The sequence below is a fragment of the Cydia strobilella genome, chromosome 8 (genome assembly GCF_947568885.1).
Source record: "Cydia strobilella chromosome 8, ilCydStro3.1, whole genome shotgun sequence".
Classification (NCBI taxonomy): Eukaryota; Metazoa; Arthropoda; class Insecta; order Lepidoptera; family Tortricidae; genus Cydia; species Cydia strobilella.
This window is the reverse complement of record NC_086048.1, coordinates 11926315-11946763: the sequence shown is the minus strand read 5'-3', so window position 1 is coordinate 11946763 and position 20449 is coordinate 11926315. Positions and strand designations below refer to the sequence as shown.

General features: G+C 48.2%; 1 protein-coding gene across 1 annotated transcript in view; it reads right to left on the bottom strand.

The window, feature by feature from the left end:
* LOC134743671 (disintegrin and metalloproteinase domain-containing protein 10) overlaps positions 1-20449 on the bottom strand; it is an 88597-nt gene that overhangs the window by 5266 nt on the left and 62882 nt on the right. The window contains exons 5-13 of the mRNA XM_063677264.1: positions 19759-19945; positions 17765-17924; positions 16422-16586; positions 13005-13173; positions 10191-10402; positions 9665-9899; positions 9057-9174; positions 4300-4469; positions 3237-3499 (exon numbers count right to left, since the gene is read on the bottom strand). Of these exons, the coding sequence (XP_063533334.1) occupies positions 3237-3499; positions 4300-4469; positions 9057-9174; positions 9665-9899; positions 10191-10402; positions 13005-13173; positions 16422-16586; positions 17765-17924; positions 19759-19945 (1679 nt within the window). The remainder of the gene's footprint in view (positions 1-3236; positions 3500-4299; positions 4470-9056; positions 9175-9664; positions 9900-10190; positions 10403-13004; positions 13174-16421; positions 16587-17764; positions 17925-19758; positions 19946-20449) is intronic.

The window sequence follows — 20449 nt, the reverse complement described above, 5'->3', positions numbered from 1 at the left end:
TTGTGGGCGAACCTCGCGGTGCTCTGGCACGAGTCGGGGTCGGGCCCGGTCTGGCAGGCCAGCTGGCACAGCCTGTCGCCTCTGTACTGTACATACCTGGAAGTTATCACAAGGCGAGCCCGGGCGGAGACTGATGCCCTCCTCGGGCAGGTTGTACTTGTGGGCGAACCTCGCGGTGCTCTGGCACGAGTCGGGGTCGGGCCCGGTCTGGCAGGCCAGCTGGCACAGCCTGTCGCCTCTGTACTGTACATACCTGGAAGTTATCACAAGGCGAGCCCGGGCGGAGACTGATGCCCTCCTCGGGCAGGTTGTACTTGTGGGCGAACCTCGCGGTGCTCTGGCACGAGTCGGGGTCGGGCCCGGTCTGGCAGGCCAGCTGGCACAGCCTGTCGCCTCTGTACTGTACATACCTGGAAGTTATCACAAGGCGAGCCCGGGCGGAGACTGATGCCCTCCTCGGGCAGGTTGTACTTGTGGGCGAACCTCGCGGTGCTCTGGCACGAGTCGGGGTCGGGCCCGGTCTGGCAGGCCAGCTGGCACAGCCTGTCGCCTCTGTACTGTACATACCTGGAAGTTATCACAAGGCGAGCCCGGGCGGAGACTGATGCCCTCCTCGGGCAGGTTGTACTTGTGGGCGAACCTCGCGGTGCTCTGGCACGAGTCGGGGTCGGGCCCGGTCTGGCAGGCCAGCTGGCACAGCCTGTCGCCTCTGTACTGTACATACCTGGAAGTTATCACAAGGCGAGCCCGGGCGGAGACTGATGCCCTCCTCGGGCAGGTTGTACTTGTGGGCGAACCTCGCGGTGCTCTGGCACGAGTCGGGGTCGGGCCCGGTCTGGCAGGCCAGCTGGCACAGCCTGTCGCCTCTGTACTGTACATACCTGGAAGTTATCACAAGGCGAGCCCGGGCGGAGACTGATGCCCTCCTCGGGCAGGTTGTACTTGTGGGCGAACCTCGCGGTGCTCTGGCACGAGTCGGGGTCGGGCCCGGTCTGGCAGGCCAGCTGGCACAGCCTGTCGCCTCTGTACTGTACATACCTGGAAGTTATCACAAGGCGAGCCCGGGCGGAGACTGATGCCCTCCTCGGGCAGGTTGTACTTGTGGGCGAACCTCGCGGTGCTCTGGCACGAGTCGGGGTCGGGCCCGGTCTGGCAGGCCAGCTGGCACAGCCTGTCGCCTCTGTACTGTACATACCTGGAAGTTATCACAAGGCGAGCCCGGGCGGAGACTGATGCCCTCCTCGGGCAGGTTGTACTTGTGGGCGAACCTCGCGGTGCTCTGGCACGAGTCGGGGTCGGGCCCGGTCTGGCAGGCCAGCTGGCACAGCCTGTCGCCTCTGTACTGTACATACCTGGAAGTTATCACAAGGCGAGCCCGGGCGGAGACTGATGCCCTCCTCGGGCAGGTTGTACTTGTGGGCGAACCTCGCGGTGCTCTGGCACGAGTCGGGGTCGGGCCCGGTCTGGCAGGCCAGCTGGCACAGCCTGTCGCCTCTGTACTGTACATACCTGGAAGTTATCACAAGGCGAGCCCGGGCGGAGACTGATGCCCTCCTCGGGCAGGTTGTACTTGTGGGCGAACCTCGCGGTGCTCTGGCACGAGTCGGGGTCGGGCCCGGTCTGGCAGGCCAGCTGGCACAGCCTGTCGCCTCTGTACTGTACATACCTGGAAGTTATCACAAGGCGAGCCCGGGCGGAGACTGATGCCCTCCTCGGGCAGGTTGTACTTGTGGGCGAACCTCGCGGTGCTCTGGCACGAGTCGGGGTCGGGCCCGGTCTGGCAGGCCAGCTGGCACAGCCTGTCGCCTCTGTACTGTACATACCTGGAAGTTATCACAAGGCGAGCCCGGGCGGAGACTGATGCCCTCCTCGGGCAGGTTGTACTTGTGGGCGAACCTCGCGGTGCTCTGGCACGAGTCGGGGTCGGGCCCGGTCTGGCAGGCCAGCTGGCACAGCCTGTCGCCTCTGTACTGTACATACCTGGAAGTTATCACAAGGCGAGCCCGGGCGGAGACTGATGCCCTCCTCGGGCAGGTTGTACTTGTGGGCGAACCTCGCGGTGCTCTGGCACGAGTCGGGGTCGGGCCCGGTCTGGCAGGCCAGCTGGCACAGCCTGTCGCCTCTGTACTGTACATACCTGGAAGTTATCACAAGGCGAGCCCGGGCGGAGACTGATGCCCTCCTCGGGCAGGTTGTACTTGTGGGCGAACCTCGCGGTGCTCTGGCACGAGTCGGGGTCGGGCCCGGTCTGGCAGGCCAGCTGGCACAGCCTGTCGCCTCTGTACTGTACATACCTGGAAGTTATCACAAGGCGAGCCCGGGCGGAGACTGATGCCCTCCTCGGGCAGGTTGTACTTGTGGGCGAACCTCGCGGTGCTCTGGCACGAGTCGGGGTCGGGCCCGGTCTGGCAGGCCAGCTGGCACAGCCTGTCGCCTCTGTACTGTACATACCTGGAAGTTATCACAAGGCGAGCCCGGGCGGAGACTGATGCCCTCCTCGGGCAGGTTGTACTTGTGGGCGAACCTCGCGGTGCTCTGGCACGAGTCGGGGTCGGGCCCGGTCTGGCAGGCCAGCTGGCACAGCCTGTCGCCTCTGTACTGTACATACCTGGAAGTTATCACAAGGCGAGCCCGGGCGGAGACTGATGCCCTCCTCGGGCAGGTTGTACTTGTGGGCGAACCTCGCGGTGCTCTGGCACGAGTCGGGGTCGGGCCCGGTCTGGCAGGCCAGCTGGCACAGCCTGTCGCCTCTGTACTGTACATACCTGGAAGTTATCACAAGGCGAGCCCGGGCGGAGACTGATGCCCTCCTCGGGCAGGTTGTACTTGTGGGCGAACCTCGCGGTGCTCTGGCACGAGTCGGGGTCGGGCCCGGTCTGGCAGGCCAGCTGGCACAGCCTGTCGCCTCTGTACTGTACATACCTGGAAGTTATCACAAGGCGAGCCCGGGCGGAGACTGATGCCCTCCTCGGGCAGGTTGTACTTGTGGGCGAACCTCGCGGTGCTCTGGCACGAGTCGGGGTCGGGCCCGGTCTGGCAGGCCAGCTGGCACAGCCTGTCGCCTCTGTACTGTACATACCTGGAAGTTATCACAAGGCGAGCCCGGGCGGAGACTGATGCCCTCCTCGGGCAGGTTGTACTTGTGGGCGAACCTCGCGGTGCTCTGGCACGAGTCGGGGTCGGGCCCGGTCTGGCAGGCCAGCTGGCACAGCCTGTCGCCTCTGTACTGTACATACCTGGAAGTTATCACAAGGCGAGCCCGGGCGGAGACTGATGCCCTCCTCGGGCAGGTTGTACTTGTGGGCGAACCTCGCGGTGCTCTGGCACGAGTCGGGGTCGGGCCCGGTCTGGCAGGCCAGCTGGCACAGCATGCGACGGTCGGCCGTGGCCGTCACGCCGTCCCCGCGGGCCGTGGGCGCCGACGACAGGAAACATTCCGTCATGTTCCACAGCTTGCAGATGCTGTCGCTGCACTCGCCGGACTTGCACAGTTGGGTGCCTGCAATTTTATTCATGTTGAGTAAATTTCGGTATATTAAAGGTATTCAAAGCCGAACACATATCTTTAAGGTACGGCTAGATTTGCGTGCGGCGAATGTGTCTGATAGCGCAGACTCGCTGTCGCTGATTGATTAAGTAGTCAGATGTAAACGCGACTGGCGCTTTAATAGCTGATTCACCATATCTGTCTGGATGTCCGAGTGTCACAGGTGCACAGATAATAAATGGCATCATTATTATTTTAGATCATGCACATTGCACGATATTACCGTTATTGCAAAAGTGCCGCTGTCCATAGCTTACGGCTCTGTGCAAACTGCAGAGCGGCCGGAACAAAAGGAAACGTGACTGCATTCGGTTGCTTCGAGACATGTCGACTATGTCGAGTTGCCTCGTCGTTACGAACATGCAAAGGGTTTAACTTGACACTCCAGTGTCTAGTGAACATTACCGTTATTGCATAGAGTGCCGTTGTCCATAGCTCTTGGCTCTGGGCACAATGCCCGAACAGAAAGATGCGTGGCTGCATTCGGTTGCCTCGCGATACGTCTGGTTGTCTCGCCGTCACGAACATGCAAAGGGTTTTACTTGACATTCCCGTGTCTGATGTATGTTACATTACCGTTATTGCATAGATTGCCGTTGTCCATAGCTGCAGACCGCAGACAGATGCAGACCGGCCCGAACAGAACGACGCGTGGCTGCATTCGGTTGCCTCACGTGTCTGGTTTCTCGCCGTCACGAATATTTATGCAAAGGGTTTTACTTGACACACCAGTATACTATTGTTTATTTTACCGTTATTGCATAGAGTGCCGTTGTCCATAGCTCGCGGCTCTGGGCACATTGCCGAGCGCCCCGAACAGAACGACGCGTGACTGCATTCGGTTGCCTCGCGACATGTCTGGTTGGCGCCCGCTGTTACGAACATGCATGTTTGCGCGTTGCAGCACGGGCCTTGTGACGGACTGTAAGAACACGAAATGCATGAGTTTCATGTTGAAGAACATCCACTAAGCACAATAATTTACAGGTGAGTTAGAGGTAGAAATCAGTCAATAAATGTGACAGACGAACGTAAATTCAGCGGTCCTACACTCATATTGTAGGAATTTATATCCTCCCGATTTCTTGATTATGCATTGCAATGAGCTCACGAAGAATGTTCCGGAAGCATATATAGAGGCACACTTCAATTATTTATTATACAACAATAGCCTAGAACTCAATTTTTAAGAATGTTTGTTTTTTTTTACTAAAAGGGTTTGCTATCTTTTCCATATTAAAAACCCCCAATAAGCAGTGAAGTATTGACAATACTGAATTGCTCGCTTTTTTGTTTGTGTTTTTTGCACCGGTGTTTGCACTCGAGCTCGTCGTAACCCGCAGTAGTTCCACAGATAAGATAGACACGCATGTTGAATGTTTACCTGCACTGAGTCATGGCCCTCCGGGTGCAGCCGCGCGCGCTCATGTTGAGGCTGCGCTCCGTGTCGTTGATGACGCGCGGGTAGCAGCAGCGGTCTTTGCACTCGAGCTCGTCGTAACCCGCAGTAGTTCCACAGATAAGATAGACACGCATGTTGAATGTTTACCTGCACTGAGTCATGGCCCTCCGGGTGCAGCCGCGCGCGCTCATGTTGAGGCTGCGCTCCGTGTCGTTGATGACGCGCGGGTAGCAGCAGCGGTCTTTGCACTCGAGCTCGTCGTAACCCGCAGTAGTTCCACAGATAAGATAGACACGCATGTTGAATGTTTACCTGCACTGAGTCATGGCCCTCCGGGTGCAGCCGCGCGCGCTCATGTTGAGGCTGCGCTCCGTGTCGTTGATGACGCGCGGGTAGCAGCAGCGGTCTTTGCACTCGAGCTCGTCGTAACCCGCAGTAGTTCCACAGATAAGATAGACACGCATGTTGAATGTTTACCTGCACTGAGTCATGGCCCTCCGGGTGCAGCCGCGCGCGCTCATGTTGAGGCTGCGCTCCGTGTCGTTGATGACGCGCGGGTAGCAGCAGCGGTCTTTGCACTCGAGCTCGTCGTAACCCGCAGTAGTTCCACAGATAAGATAGACACGCATGTTGAATGTTTACCTGCACTGAGTCATGGCCCTCCGGGTGCAGCCGCGCGCGCTCATGTTGAGGCTGCGCTCCGTGTCGTTGATGACGCGCGGGTAGCAGCAGCGGTCTTTGCACTCGAGCTCGTCGTAACCCGCAGTAGTTCCACAGATAAGATAGACACGCATGTTGAATGTTTACCTGCACTGAGTCATGGCCCTCCGGGTGCAGCCGCGCGCGCTCATGTTGAGGCTGCGCTCCGTGTCGTTGATGACGCGCGGGTAGCAGCAGCGGTCTTTGCACTCGAGCTCGTCGTAACCCGCAGTAGTTCCACAGATAAGATAGACACGCATGTTGAATGTTTACCTGCACTGAGTCATGGCCCTCCGGGTGCAGCCGCGCGCGCTCATGTTGAGGCTGCGCTCCGTGTCGTTGATGACGCGCGGGTAGCAGCAGCGGTCTTTGCACTCGAGCTCGTCGTAACCCGCAGTAGTTCCACAGATAAGATAGACACGCATGTTGAATGTTTACCTGCACTGAGTCATGGCCCTCCGGGTGCAGCCGCGCGCGCTCATGTTGAGGCTGCGCTCCGTGTCGTTGATGACGCGCGGGTAGCAGCAGCGGTCTTTGCACTCGAGCTCGTCGTAACCCGCAGTAGTTCCACAGATAAGATAGACACGCATGTTGAATGTTTACCTGCACTGAGTCATGGCCCTCCGGGTGCAGCCGCGCGCGCTCATGTTGAGGCTGCGCTCCGTGTCGTTGATGACGCGCGGGTAGCAGCAGCGGTCTTTGCACTCGAGCTCGTCGTAACCCGCAGTAGTTCCACAGATAAGATAGACACGCATGTTGAATGTTTACCTGCACTGAGTCATGGCCCTCCGGGTGCAGCCGCGCGCGCTCATGTTGAGGCTGCGCTCCGTGTCGTTGATGACGCGCGGGTAGCAGCAGCGGTCTTTGCACTCGAGCTCGTCGTAACCCGCAGTAGTTCCACAGATAAGATAGACACGCATGTTGAATGTTTACCTGCACTGAGTCATGGCCCTCCGGGTGCAGCCGCGCGCGCTCATGTTGAGGCTGCGCTCCGTGTCGTTGATGACGCGCGGGTAGCAGCAGCGGTCTTTGCACTCGAGCTCGTCGTAACCCGCAGTAGTTCCACAGATAAGATAGACACGCATGTTGAATGTTTACCTGCACTGAGTCATGGCCCTCCGGGTGCAGCCGCGCGCGCTCATGTTGAGGCTGCGCTCCGTGTCGTTGATGACGCGCGGGTAGCAGCAGCGGTCTTTGCACTCGAGCTCGTCGTAACCCGCAGTAGTTCCACAGATAAGATAGACACGCATGTTGAATGTTTACCTGCACTGAGTCATGGCCCTCCGGGTGCAGCCGCGCGCGCTCATGTTGAGGCTGCGCTCCGTGTCGTTGATGACGCGCGGGTAGCAGCAGCGGTCTTTGCACTCGAGCTCGTCGTAACCCGCAGTAGTTCCACAGATAAGATAGACACGCATGTTGAATGTTTACCTGCACTGAGTCATGGCCCTCCGGGTGCAGCCGCGCGCGCTCATGTTGAGGCTGCGCTCCGTGTCGTTGATGACGCGCGGGTAGCAGCAGCGGTCTTTGCACTCGAGCTCGTCGTAACCCGCAGTAGTTCCACAGATAAGATAGACACGCATGTTGAATGTTTACCTGCACTGAGTCATGGCCCTCCGGGTGCAGCCGCGCGCGCTCATGTTGAGGCTGCGCTCCGTGTCGTTGATGACGCGCGGGTAGCAGCAGCGGTCTTTGCACTCGAGCTCGTCGTAACCCGCAGTAGTTCCACAGATAAGATAGACACGCATGTTGAATGTTTACCTGCACTGAGTCATGGCCCTCCGGGTGCAGCCGCGCGCGCTCATGTTGAGGCTGCGCTCCGTGTCGTTGATGACGCGCGGGTAGCAGCAGCGGTCTTTGCACTCGAGCTCGTCGTAACCCGCAGTAGTTCCACAGATAAGATAGACACGCATGTTGAATGTTTACCTGCACTGAGTCATGGCCCTCCGGGTGCAGCCGCGCGCGCTCATGTTGAGGCTGCGCTCCGTGTCGTTGATGACGCGCGGGTAGCAGCAGCGGTCTTTGCACTCGAGCTCGTCGTAACCCGCAGTAGTTCCACAGATAAGATAGACACGCATGTTGAATGTTTACCTGCACTGAGTCATGGCCCTCCGGGTGCAGCCGCGCGCGCTCATGTTGAGGCTGCGCTCCGTGTCGTTGATGACGCGCGGGTAGCAGCAGCGGTCTTTGCACTCGAGCTCGTCGTAACCCGCAGTAGTTCCACAGATAAGATAGACACGCATGTTGAATGTTTACCTGCACTGAGTCATGGCCCTCCGGGTGCAGCCGCGCGCGCTCATGTTGAGGCTGCGCTCCGTGTCGTTGATGACGCGCGGGTAGCAGCAGCGGTCTTTGCACTCGAGCTCGTCGTAACCCGCAGTAGTTCCACAGATAAGATAGACACGCATGTTGAATGTTTACCTGCACTGAGTCATGGCCCTCCGGGTGCAGCCGCGCGCGCTCATGTTGAGGCTGCGCTCCGTGTCGTTGATGACGCGCGGGTAGCAGCAGCGGTCTTTGCACTCGAGCTCGTCGTAACCCGCAGTAGTTCCACAGATAAGATAGACACGCATGTTGAATGTTTACCTGCACTGAGTCATGGCCCTCCGGGTGCAGCCGCGCGCGCTCATGTTGAGGCTGCGCTCCGTGTCGTTGATGACGCGCGGGTAGCAGCAGCGGTCTTTGCACTCGAGCTCGTCGTAACCCGCAGTAGTTCCACAGATAAGATAGACACGCATGTTGAATGTTTACCTGCACTGAGTCATGGCCCTCCGGGTGCAGCCGCGCGCGCTCATGTTGAGGCTGCGCTCCGTGTCGTTGATGACGCGCGGGTAGCAGCAGCGGTCTTTGCACTCGAGCTCGTCGTAACCCGCAGTAGTTCCACAGATAAGATAGACACGCATGTTGAATGTTTACCTGCACTGAGTCATGGCCCTCCGGGTGCAGCCGCGCGCGCTCATGTTGAGGCTGCGCTCCGTGTCGTTGATGACGCGCGGGTAGCAGCAGCGGTCTTTGCACTCGAGCTCGTCGTAACCCGCAGTAGTTCCACAGATAAGATAGACACGCATGTTGAATGTTTACCTGCACTGAGTCATGGCCCTCCGGGTGCAGCCGCGCGCGCTCATGTTGAGGCTGCGCTCCGTGTCGTTGATGACGCGCGGGTAGCAGCAGCGGTCTTTGCACTCGAGCTCGTCGTAACCCGCAGTAGTTCCACAGATAAGATAGACACGCATGTTGAATGTTTACCTGCACTGAGTCATGGCCCTCCGGGTGCAGCCGCGCGCGCTCATGTTGAGGCTGCGCTCCGTGTCGTTGATGACGCGCGGGTAGCAGCAGCGGTCTTTGCACTCGAGCTCGTCGTAACCCGCAGTAGTTCCACAGATAAGATAGACACGCATGTTGAATGTTTACCTGCACTGAGTCATGGCCCTCCGGGTGCAGCCGCGCGCGCTCATGTTGAGGCTGCGCTCCGTGTCGTTGATGACGCGCGGGTAGCAGCAGCGGTCTTTGCACTCGAGCTCGTCGTAACCTGGAACACACATTTTTATTAGGGTTCCGTACCCAAAGGGTAAAAACGGGACCCTATTACTAAGACTCCTCCGTCCGTCTGTCTGTCACTAGGCTGTATATGATAGCTAGAGTTGAAATTTTCAAAGATGATGTATTTCTGTTGCCGCTATAACAACAAAAGTACGGAACCCTCGGTGGGCGAGTCCGACTCGTACTTGTCCGGTTTTTTTAGAGACCGTTGATGATTAGCAGGTGCTGTGCTTAAAGCCTCTTTTGAGAGAGGTGCTTGTGAGCAAGCTCTTGTTTGGATTGATTTCCTAACTCCACAAAAATTGATCCCACAGAACGATAGCCAGGGGGCAGAACGAGAGGTATAGTTCCTCTTCCTTCCATCCCATACAGCGTCGAGCACTTGACTGATGTTCCCTTTGGACGGGTTGACCGACTCATTAACCGGTTATGCTTCATGAAGCGCTCTGAAGGAGCGACCTGTTCTTTCTTAAACTTACCACAGTCGCATTGCTCTCCTAACTCCACAATCTTGTTCCCGCAGAACGATCCCTGGCTAGCCGAGAGGCAGTTCCTCTTCCGTCCATCCCGTACTGCATCGAGTACTTGACTGATGTTCCCCTTGGAGCAGGCGGAGAACTTGCTGTTGTTGGGTCGGTCGCCGCTGGTGGCAGACGCGAACATTATGAAGTTGCCCTGCTGGCCGCCTGGTCGGCACTCCGACGGATAGTCGTGCTGAAATAAATAAATATTTAAAAAAATCCCCTTCCATATAAAATGGACCAGCCACAAATGTATGAAACAGCCAAATTCTTTTTCGCGATTTCTGAGTTGGTCCCATAGTAAAAGTTGCTCAGTATAATTCCGAAACCTCCTTGTCAACGGGAATGCACTTATTTTTTAGACAGCGTGTATAATATATCTCTTGATATAAAAATACAATTGTGCAATTCTTCATATTAAGTAACGAGTAGATTTTACGAAAAATTGATCTTAATAAAGGTTATTTGTATTTGTGAAACTTACTGGCGAGCCGAAATTGTGTCCAATCTCGTGTGCCAACGTGAGCTGGCTGACTTTAGGCGGCACGCGGCTGTTGTAGTTGACGAACGTGATGATGCCCGTGTTGAGCGAGCGCTTCGTGCTCTGGTACATGCCGCCTATCGTCTCCGTGTACGTCTTGTATTTCTCGCAGATGCCGCCCGACGCGCCGCTTGCGCTTGCGACCCATGCTAAGCCTGTGACAACCAAACATAGGTAAATGCATTTATTAAAAATTTTAGGGAAGACAATTTTTGACCGGCAGTACGGATCGTGGTAGCTGCCGTCACTGACCTCTTTTTAATAATACACCATACATAAATAACACTAACTAGCTGTTTGAGTTAAGTATGTAGGTATCTGAATTTAGATATGATGAGTTGGTGGAAATGCTATCTGACATTAACGCCTATGCAGTTTATTTATATATTTGTTTTTTGATAACGCCGAAACTGCTTTATACGCTCGTCAACGAAATATTTGTGATTAGTAGAGCCTTATATATATATATAGATTATTCTTACATAAGGTATTCATGGAAAGTATTTATAAAACACTCAAACGAAATAACAAGAACATTATGAACAAACTTATAATATTAAAAAGTCTGACTAAAAGGGCCGATACAGACGGACTGCAGCCCGACTGCGTATTGTATGGGAACTGCACACCGACTGCACGCCAACTGCAACGTCGGCGTGCAGTTCCCATACAATACGCAGTCGGGTTGCAGTCCGTCTGTATCGGCCCTAACTCAGCTGTCAGTCAAATTTGAAAGTCGACAGAGGACACCGAAAATAACGATTAAAAGAAGATTCAAGATGGATTTCATACCTACCTTTGATGTTAACGACCGGTCTGGCCTAGTGGGTAGTGACCCTGCCTGCGAAGCCGATGGTCCTGGGTTCGAATCCCGGTAAAGGCATTTATTTGTGTGATGAGCACACAGGTATTTGTTCCTGAGTCTAGGGTGTTTTTCTATGTATTTATGTATTTGTATATTATATATATCGTTGTCTTCGTTGTTGTCCCACAACACAAGCCTTCTTGAGCTTACTGTGGGACTTAGTCAATCTGTGTAAGAATGTCCTATAATATTTATTTATTTATTTATTATACGTAAAGTTAATCGATCGTATAAAGAGACTCGCTCGACATACCGTTGTCTGCAGATTGCCTTGTTGAAATATAACTCGGGCGTCTGACTGAGGGAATTCTTTTGAGATTCAAATAAAAATATTTATCTGGCGAAAATGAGTCGTAAATCCTCATCCTTAAAATAAATAAATCAGACAAGAGCGACAAAATTGCGAACATACGAAGCATGCGAGTAAACGTTCGTGGGCAACGGATTTTGTCCTGATAAAACACAAGTACCCAGACGTGGCTAAATGTTTCGTAAGTTAGTTTCAACATAAAGGTTATACGTAGTTCCAAGTATACTACTGAGTAATTTTTTATATGAAACTCTTCGCAAACGACCTTGACTCTAAGAAAAAAACAGTAAAGTAAACAAAAAATGCTTTAGTTTTTTTGCTTAATTTATTCGACACAAGTTTTACTAGAGGCCTATCGATTGCTAAAAGGTGAATTTATCTTGCAGTTTGACTCATGAAGGTCAATTTAAGAAGATAATTGGAAACAGAAACAATGATAAGTTGTTTGTATCCAGAGTTCTGAGTAACATGATTCATTCTTGAGTATAATGATGTCGCAGGATAATTCAATTACACAATATTTAGGTACATACCTACGTGTATAATCTTCCCGCCTGTTAATGATGCTTTCTTTGAAAGTGATATTCATAATGTCATACTAAATGGCAGCAGTCGATATCTCACTGCGGAATATGTACCTAGTTGGTTACTAAGTTCTGTTACCAGAGTTTTCACGGAATTAAAGGAAATATGGCGATTTTTAATTATTCATGTATACAGTAAGGTATAATTTTCATAAATTGACCCCGTGTTTACGTCTTCAGGCAATTTGGAGCTTTCCATGGATTCCCATAAATCTCCATCTGAATTTTATATTATTATATCATGTTTTGATCATTACAAAATAAGCTATCAAACTGTGCCTAAACTTTTGTATTTTAAGCTTTATTTTATATTAAATCATTTGAAAACCTAGTAACAGAATTTAGTGACAGACTAGGTACCTATCTAGTACCTGTAGGTAGGTACCTGTAAGTATACATTATTGAATAGAAGAAAGTTTATTAATGGCGTTTAATTAAATTCTCATTGAATTTACCTAAAACATTGACATGAAAAGAATGTCCGTTTAAAGCGACTGTGCATGACCAATGAGCCAGGCAAAATATTTCACATTGAACAGAAAATGAATATGGACATATGTATCTGTAACTGTTTATCTTATTCGTGTTTCATAATCATATCTGTGTTTGTCCGGACTAGACCCTAATCTGTTAAACAAAGACATTCTGTTTTTTTGCAGTGCGGTAACGAAACCGAGCCGGCTTTCTTTCTGACTCAAAAGAAACAATCCTATTTAAAAAACAAATTTACTGGCATATCAATATGGTTGAAAGTTGAACAAGTCGATGTTGTTGACGCAGAACTAATTGGCCTCACTGTTGTAGTGTTCAATAATAGGTAATTACAGATTACCTAGAGTGCCCCCAGGGAAGTCTCGGTAAATGAACACGTAGGCGAGGCAGAAGTCCTCGTGGTTAGCGTGCGAGTGCAGGTTCACAAAGTTGGACAACTTGATGTCATCGAGGCAGGACTCGTAGATGTCACTGCTGTGGTGGAGGATTCAGTAACAGGTGATTACCTAGAGTGCCACCGGTGAAGTCCCGGTAGGTGAACACGTAGGCGAGGCAAAAATCCTCGTGGTTGGCGAGCGAGTGCAGGTTCAGGAAGTTGGACACGTCGATGTTCTCGAGGCAGAATTGGTTCGTCTCGCTGGTGCCGTAGTGGTGGTTGCATTCGGAGTCATCGATCTGTACAAGAACAGTTTTTTTCTCACACTGACTGGCAATTAGAATCTCAAGACAGTCATTCGTGACACTGGCATTTCAACAAAATGAGTTTCAAATTATACAAATGGTGTTAAAAAGCACTTATTTTCGGTCAAAGCCTCAAAATATCGTTTAAATATTCTCAAAATGGGGATGGCCGGTCGAAATATTTAGCAGATGCCCTGTCAATCCCTAGAATTGTGTCAAATTTTTGTTTTCAAGCCAAATCTCATAGAAAAAGGGGCAAGCTATGATGGCGCCATCTCTGCAAACCTTTGACAGTTGCCAACCCCATATCAAAGCATCGACTTATTAGGTTGACTCAACAAAAGCACCGCGATTTTACAAATACTTTGAATAATACTAAAATACTTGTAACTGACAGAGGGATCAAGTTCGCCCACTTTAATAATGATAAATTGAAGCACTTTACTAAATTGAATTCGGGAGAAATATTTTGCTTCATCTCATTTACCGTTATTACAAAAAAATACAATAACAAGAACGAGTACAATCTTAAATAAGGCATTAAACCAAACGGGGAGCACGATGTACGACCATTTCTCACGCGAGAATGGGTTGTAAGTCGTAATACCGAACCGTGTCACCCGGCGACTCTTGTAATACGTGCATGCACTTTACTCCACTAGATTATAAGACCGAGATTGGCAATAGTCGAAATGTAGCGTGGGGGTAGAAGCGGTACTATACTAGTAATAAAAGTTCAAGTGATTGGGGAGATTATTTAGTGTAATAGAAGTTATTACCTGTTTCGTCTATAGGGTTCCGTACTCAAAGGGTAAAAACGGGACCCTATTACTAAGACTCCGCTGTCCAACTGTCTGTCCCCAGGCTGTATCTCATGAACAGTGATAGCTAGGCAGTTGAAATTTTCACAGATGATGTAAAGTACGGAACCCTCGGTGCGCGAGTCCGACTCGCACTTGGCCGGTTTTTTTTATGTATTGGTCCTAAAATATATCATAAGTACTCGCAGGTGCTCGCGACTTCGTCTGCGTAATGGATTTCGATTCTCAAACTCCATGCCAAATTTCATCTAAATCGGTTAGCGAATTTATGTGTGAAGAGGTAACAGGCGGACCGAGTTACTTTCGCGATTCGCATTTATAATATTAAATTAAAAGGGATTGCGCGCCAAAACCAAAATAGTTGACGCCATCTTGACTGCCGGTTAGCTTTATCTATCGGCGGCTGCCATATGCCAAGAAATTCACTGTCAGGTACACTGCGGTACATAGCACTACCTACCTTGACGAGTTCCAAAAGGATTAGTCTAATATTGCCGTAGGCAGAGATGCGTGGAATCAACGGCGCGGCGGCCTTAACCATAGCGAGACTTTTTGCTGATCTTTCCGAGGCCCTTCGTCTTTATACTTATGGAATAAAGAACAGAATAACGTAAGGACTGTTCTATTTACTAAGCGGACACTCTTACACCTCTTTTAATCTGCTAATTTAAAAACAATTGACTTACAGCTCACAACAATATAATTATCAATCCCTTATTCATCAATTGCTTACATATTTGTTAAATAATATCAAAAATAGGGTTCCGTACCCAAAGGGTAAAAACGATTAACTAAGACTCCGCTGTCTGTCTGTCCGTCTGTCACCAGGCTGTATCTCATGAACCGTGATAGCTAGACAGTTGAAATTTTCACAGATGATGTATGTATTTCTGTTGCCGCTATAACAACAAATACTAAAAACAGGATAAAATAAATATTTAAGTGGGGCTCCCATAAAACAAACGTGATTTTTTTGCCGTTTTTTGTGTAATGGTACGGAACCCCTCGTGCGCGACTCCGACTCGCACTTGGCCGGTTTTTTTCCCGGTGGTGCGAAGTAATTTGGGACATTGCAAGTATGTTCTGCACTCACGATGCATAGGCAAGTATTCACTGCAAAAAATCGTAAATATATATGTACAAAAAGTCAAACGTGAACCAAATAATTAAAACATTTGGAGAGTATCATAGGCTTGAGGATTTTACAAAATCCCGGCACAGAAGCGGCCCTGCCTATACACAAATCGAAGTATTTAATTGTCATGCGGTTGTTAAAATCGAAAAAAATACCTATCGGTTCCCGAAATTCCTAAGAAGGCAGGCTTTAGAATAGGCACAGACTAAAATATAAGAAAATAGACAATATATGGACCTATAAAAAGCGGAAAATGGCCAAAAGAATTGCATAGCAGCAAAAGCAAGCGAAAATAAAAACCGGTCAAGTGCGAGTTCGTTTAACTCGCGCACCGAGGGTTCTGTACAAACTTTCAATATTCTCATGTAAATAGAATCACGAAAGACTTGACCAGAAGTATACTAAGCGTAATTTTGTACAGCGCCATCTATCGGCAAATTGGCTTCCAAATTTGCGCGACCTGTATGTATGTTGGTTTTTCAAGGATACATAATTCTTTATCATGTGAACCGATTTCAACAATTTTTGTTTTATTTGAAAGAAGGTATTGTTAGGGTAATCTCATAGACATTTCAAGTATAACAAACACAGTAGATAGTTTTGAATGATTCTTTCGACGCAGTGACATGCATCATGTCCACGGGTGATACGTCTATAATAAACACTCGTAAATGGGCTTAAATGTTTAGTTTTTAACATAGAGGTGTGATTATATTTTTCCTGTAATATTTATGATAATGTTATTATTATGTGAAGGCCTTCACCTGAGAGGGGTTCCTGTTATATACAAATTATTTAGTAAATATTTATAAGCAACTAACAACCAAAAACTAGTATTTAAGCAAAAAAAAAAACATATATTTTTTTACTAACCATCATAAAGCAAGAAATCGTTAATAATGTATCTGTAATAATTTAGCGGGAAATAAAAGGCTTTTTATTTTATTATTATTATGTAAAAAATTCAAAAGATTTCGTTGGTAAACTTCGGAGACAAGGTGGGGGGAGGGGGGGGAGGGGGGGGGGGGTTATTTTGTTTTACTATGAAAAACAAATAGAAAATTGTTTTGTAATGTCCAATTCGAGTTCTTTCAAATGATATCCCACTCGGACTAGTAACTAGACTTTGACATTTTTGCCCCCTTTTATATTGGGCATTTTTCATAACACGTGTAAAAATTAGTTAATTAGTTTTCGAGATATTTAGCAATGTGACAGACAGACAGACAGACTTTTGTACCTTTTTGGTACGGAACCCTATAAAGAGAAACATTACAAAACCATACCTTTATCCGCTGCACTTCAAACTGAATGTTCCTGTGCTCCATATGTCCGTCGAAGCGGGTGCTCTTGTAGATGTAGTTGACGGCGGTGACGTGGTGCGCGATCAGTGAGAGTAGCTCCTCGCGCGTCTTCATGTCCACTTCGGCCTTCTTGCTGGGGTCTCGGTGCTAAAAATAAAGAAATATTAACATTTTGCCAATGATTGTCGACTCGTGCGAGCGGGACGCTATATACATGCACAGCGCTGTCTCGCTTATGCACCGGATAACCGCGTTAACCTTAATTCTTCCACTTCTCTTACTTTTAAGAGATGGGATAAGGGTCAATGCATGACATATAAATTGTTTACAGGAAAATCATCATCATCCTCCTAGCGTTTGTCCCGTACTGTGTAAGGGGTACAGGAAAATAATGCAAAATTACTTCTTCACACTCGCGGTCGTTCACCTCAGACCAAAAGATAGGTCAAAACAATAGTGCTTTCAGATAGTTTATTTAAAAAGATTTTGCTCGAATCTTGCAACAAACATTGACAACAGTAGGTAATTTACCATATCAGCGGTTTCCGCTTTAATATAAAAATAAAATAATCATCAAATCGCATTTTTGGACACTGAATCCATTTATCAATATCGCCAACTCATTTCATGTCAATATCCCAGACGGACTATATTTCCCGTAGCTGGTCATTTCAAATTATTGTGACTACTTCACGTTACTTTAGTAATTATTTCACACTGCTTATTTCTTTTTGGAGTCCGCCTGGGTCACTCCTTAAAACCATGGTTTTTAAGAATGTTCCTACCTACTACACCCTTTACTACTTAGTACTAAGCATGAAGAGATGATGATGATGTAGGTAGAGTCAACTGTCACAGACTCTACAACTTTATTGGTGTGTCCTGGCTGAAGACAGATTAACAACAAAAAGTAGTCAACCCATGCACCCATTTACGGACGCTTGTCTGGCCAAATGTACAACAATTAATCGTTTTACCTGTTCCTATTATTATTGACAAAAGTCCTTAGGTACCTAGGTACATCCGGAAACCCTTCCCTGACGTGCCGCCATATGAGCGGGTCCTACTGTATGTAGAGCGAGCCAGCTGGTCCGGTTCGCCTCCCTGGCCGCCCGCCGCGAACGCGAGTGACCGCTGTTCGCCAATCCAATGATTATTGATAAAAGTACTTACATCAGGAAACCCCTCCCTGACGTGAAGCCATATGAGCGGGTCCTACAGTATGTAGAGCGAGCCAGCTGGTCCGGTTCGCCTCCCTGGCCGCCCGCCGCGAACGCGAGTGACCGCTGTTCGCCAATCCAATGATTATTGATAAAAGTACTTACATCAGGAAACCCCTCCCTGACGTGCCGCCATATGAGCGGGTCCGTCTGTATGTAGAGCGAGCAGCTGGTCCGGTTCGCCTCCTTGGCCGCTCGCCGGGAACGCGAGTGACCGCTGTTCGCCGCCCGCGAGTACTTGTCGTGGTACTGCATGTCCCAGAACCTAAACAATGAACATCAGTACAGTACTAATCATTCATGAACTTTATTGTGAAGACATAAAGTATATCAATGAGTGTTATTATTAGTACAATACAAAATGTCACAGTCCAAATCGGATACAATTGCGCGTTTTTAAGCTGGCTAATTTAAAATACGATACGATACATTCGAGCCGGTTGTATTATATTTCTGTAGTTTGCACATTTTTTGGCACGCTAAATACCTTAAAATGGTTAGTCGTATTGTATGAGAGGTCGATAGTGATAAAATCAACGGCAGTTGTTGGGTAAGTAAAAATCTGCTGTACAGTAAAAAAACAACACTCCCTACCCATTGTGTACTTTGTCACAGTGACAATAGTATGAGGTCTCTAGCGAGTTTCATATTGATTGTAACTGTGACAAGGTACGAAATGGGTCGGAAGTTCAATTCTTTGACAGTACCTAACTTAGTTATTGTAAACGCTACACAGAACAAGGTTAATGAAAAGTGGCATAATAAATACCTATTACTTTTTTATTCAGTAAATAAAAATAAGTTCCCTAATACATTAATGTTAATAAATGCTTACGCTTAATGCAACGGGTCGTAAAGCTGATTTCAGTAGATGATAGAGACTACAGAGCGTGTGTGACAGAATTTATCTTGACTACACACGAAGTCAACGATGTATAAAATTAACTCATTGCTTTTAGCATAATCCTGCTGATGACTAACATGTTGCTAGAAGGGTAGCTAGTTCCCGGTCTAATTAGCAAATTATGAATAATTAGTAAGTAAATGAGCTTGGCGAATTGAGCTCTGCTTATATCAGTTAATGTATGCTTTAACGGGATTAAACCCAATTTTTCTGCTTATTTACTCTGATTTGACGGGTTTGGCTGTGCATAATATGCAAGTTGCGGAACATCACGTTTTGGGCGAAGCAAGTCGGTACGTAAGTATTAAGTTTTATTTGAATAAAATCTCCAAAAAAAAAACATTATTAACTGTGTTATTAACAAATTCCAATAATTTTTAATTGCAAATTTCACTACAAATACACATTTAAAATATTTCATTTAAATATTAGCGGTAAAAATGTCTACTCGAACCGCAATTTTTTTAATCGTTTTGAAGACAAAGTTGAAAAATTCTCATTCTGTATTTGAAAAAAAAAAAGAGCCGTTTTGAAATTTTCTCGCAATTTTTCCGGTTTTTTCAACGCTACTCCTACGTAATTGAGATCGGAAGCAGATTTGACTTTAAATAACTTGCTGCTGCTAAATTAAACGGCAAAATGTATAAAACCACACATTGGCAATTTTATAAATTGAAAAACTAACAAGAAAACTGCCTGTTTATCGGAAACAAATTTTGTGGCATATTTGAAGCACTGAAATAAGTAACTATAAAATCGTTATCATTGTGGGAATCATATTCCATGCTTAAGGTAACGACGTATGTGAAGAAAAATATCGAGATAAACAACTACGTAAACTCAGTTATGTGGCTAAAACGACGGATACAAGGCAAAAAAATCTCAGGTACATAAAAATATACGTGTAAAATGTAAGTGTGATAAAGATATACGTGTTAGTGATATTTTGTGTCTAGTTTACTTTGAAATAAATCATTTATTTCGTAGTTTTATTTATTTAGTTGCATGTTTGAGAAAAGCACTATAAATACCTCGGCGTGAAAAGGGGCTGTCGGCCTCATAACTATCCGGCCACATTCGGCCGGCAAGCCCTTACTTCCCTGTAGTAATGTATATTCCGCAAAGTATCGAGGACACATTCGTAAGCCTTATTGAAAAGACAAAAGGTCTACTAAAAGTACCAGGCTTGCATTACCTAGGGTTATCATCCCTCAAGCTGTTAGGATGTGGCGGGGGCGAAGACGGTATATGGTGCGGGTAGGGGTTTGATGACGGTGCGGGCGGTGGCGGTGACGGTGAGACCTCGTCCTCTACACCAGAGTTCTGGATGCGCTCCATCCACTGCACCACCTCGTCTGTGATACCGCAGCCGCCCACGTGACCTGTACGATAGTATAACAGAACATAATTGACTGGTACAAGTAGTAAACAGGTAAATTGTGAGATGACCAAGCAAGAGATTTTGTTTGAATAGTTGTTCAATGCTGGCTCGTTGAACATATCTTAGCGCGGAGGCCTTGTTCAGTCGCCAACACACATCTAATTATATAAATATATAATAATCTAACGCCTCGACAATAGAAACGTGTACAGATATTTGTGAGCACCTTGGTCGCTCCAATATATCTGATAGCGACTCTATCTAGATACATCAACAGAATACTAAAGTTTTTGTTATGAATAAAAATAAGTTCCCACTTTGTCTACTCTGATTCAAATATTTTCATAACAAACCACAGGATTGTGCAAGCTAGAGGTACTTTTACCAATCCGCATTGAGCTTTATTTGAGCTGCGTATTTATAAAGAGATATGAATAAATTGATCGATATTTATATGCGCCGTTGTTGACAAAAGCTTGTTAATGAATACTCGAGTGTCATTGTG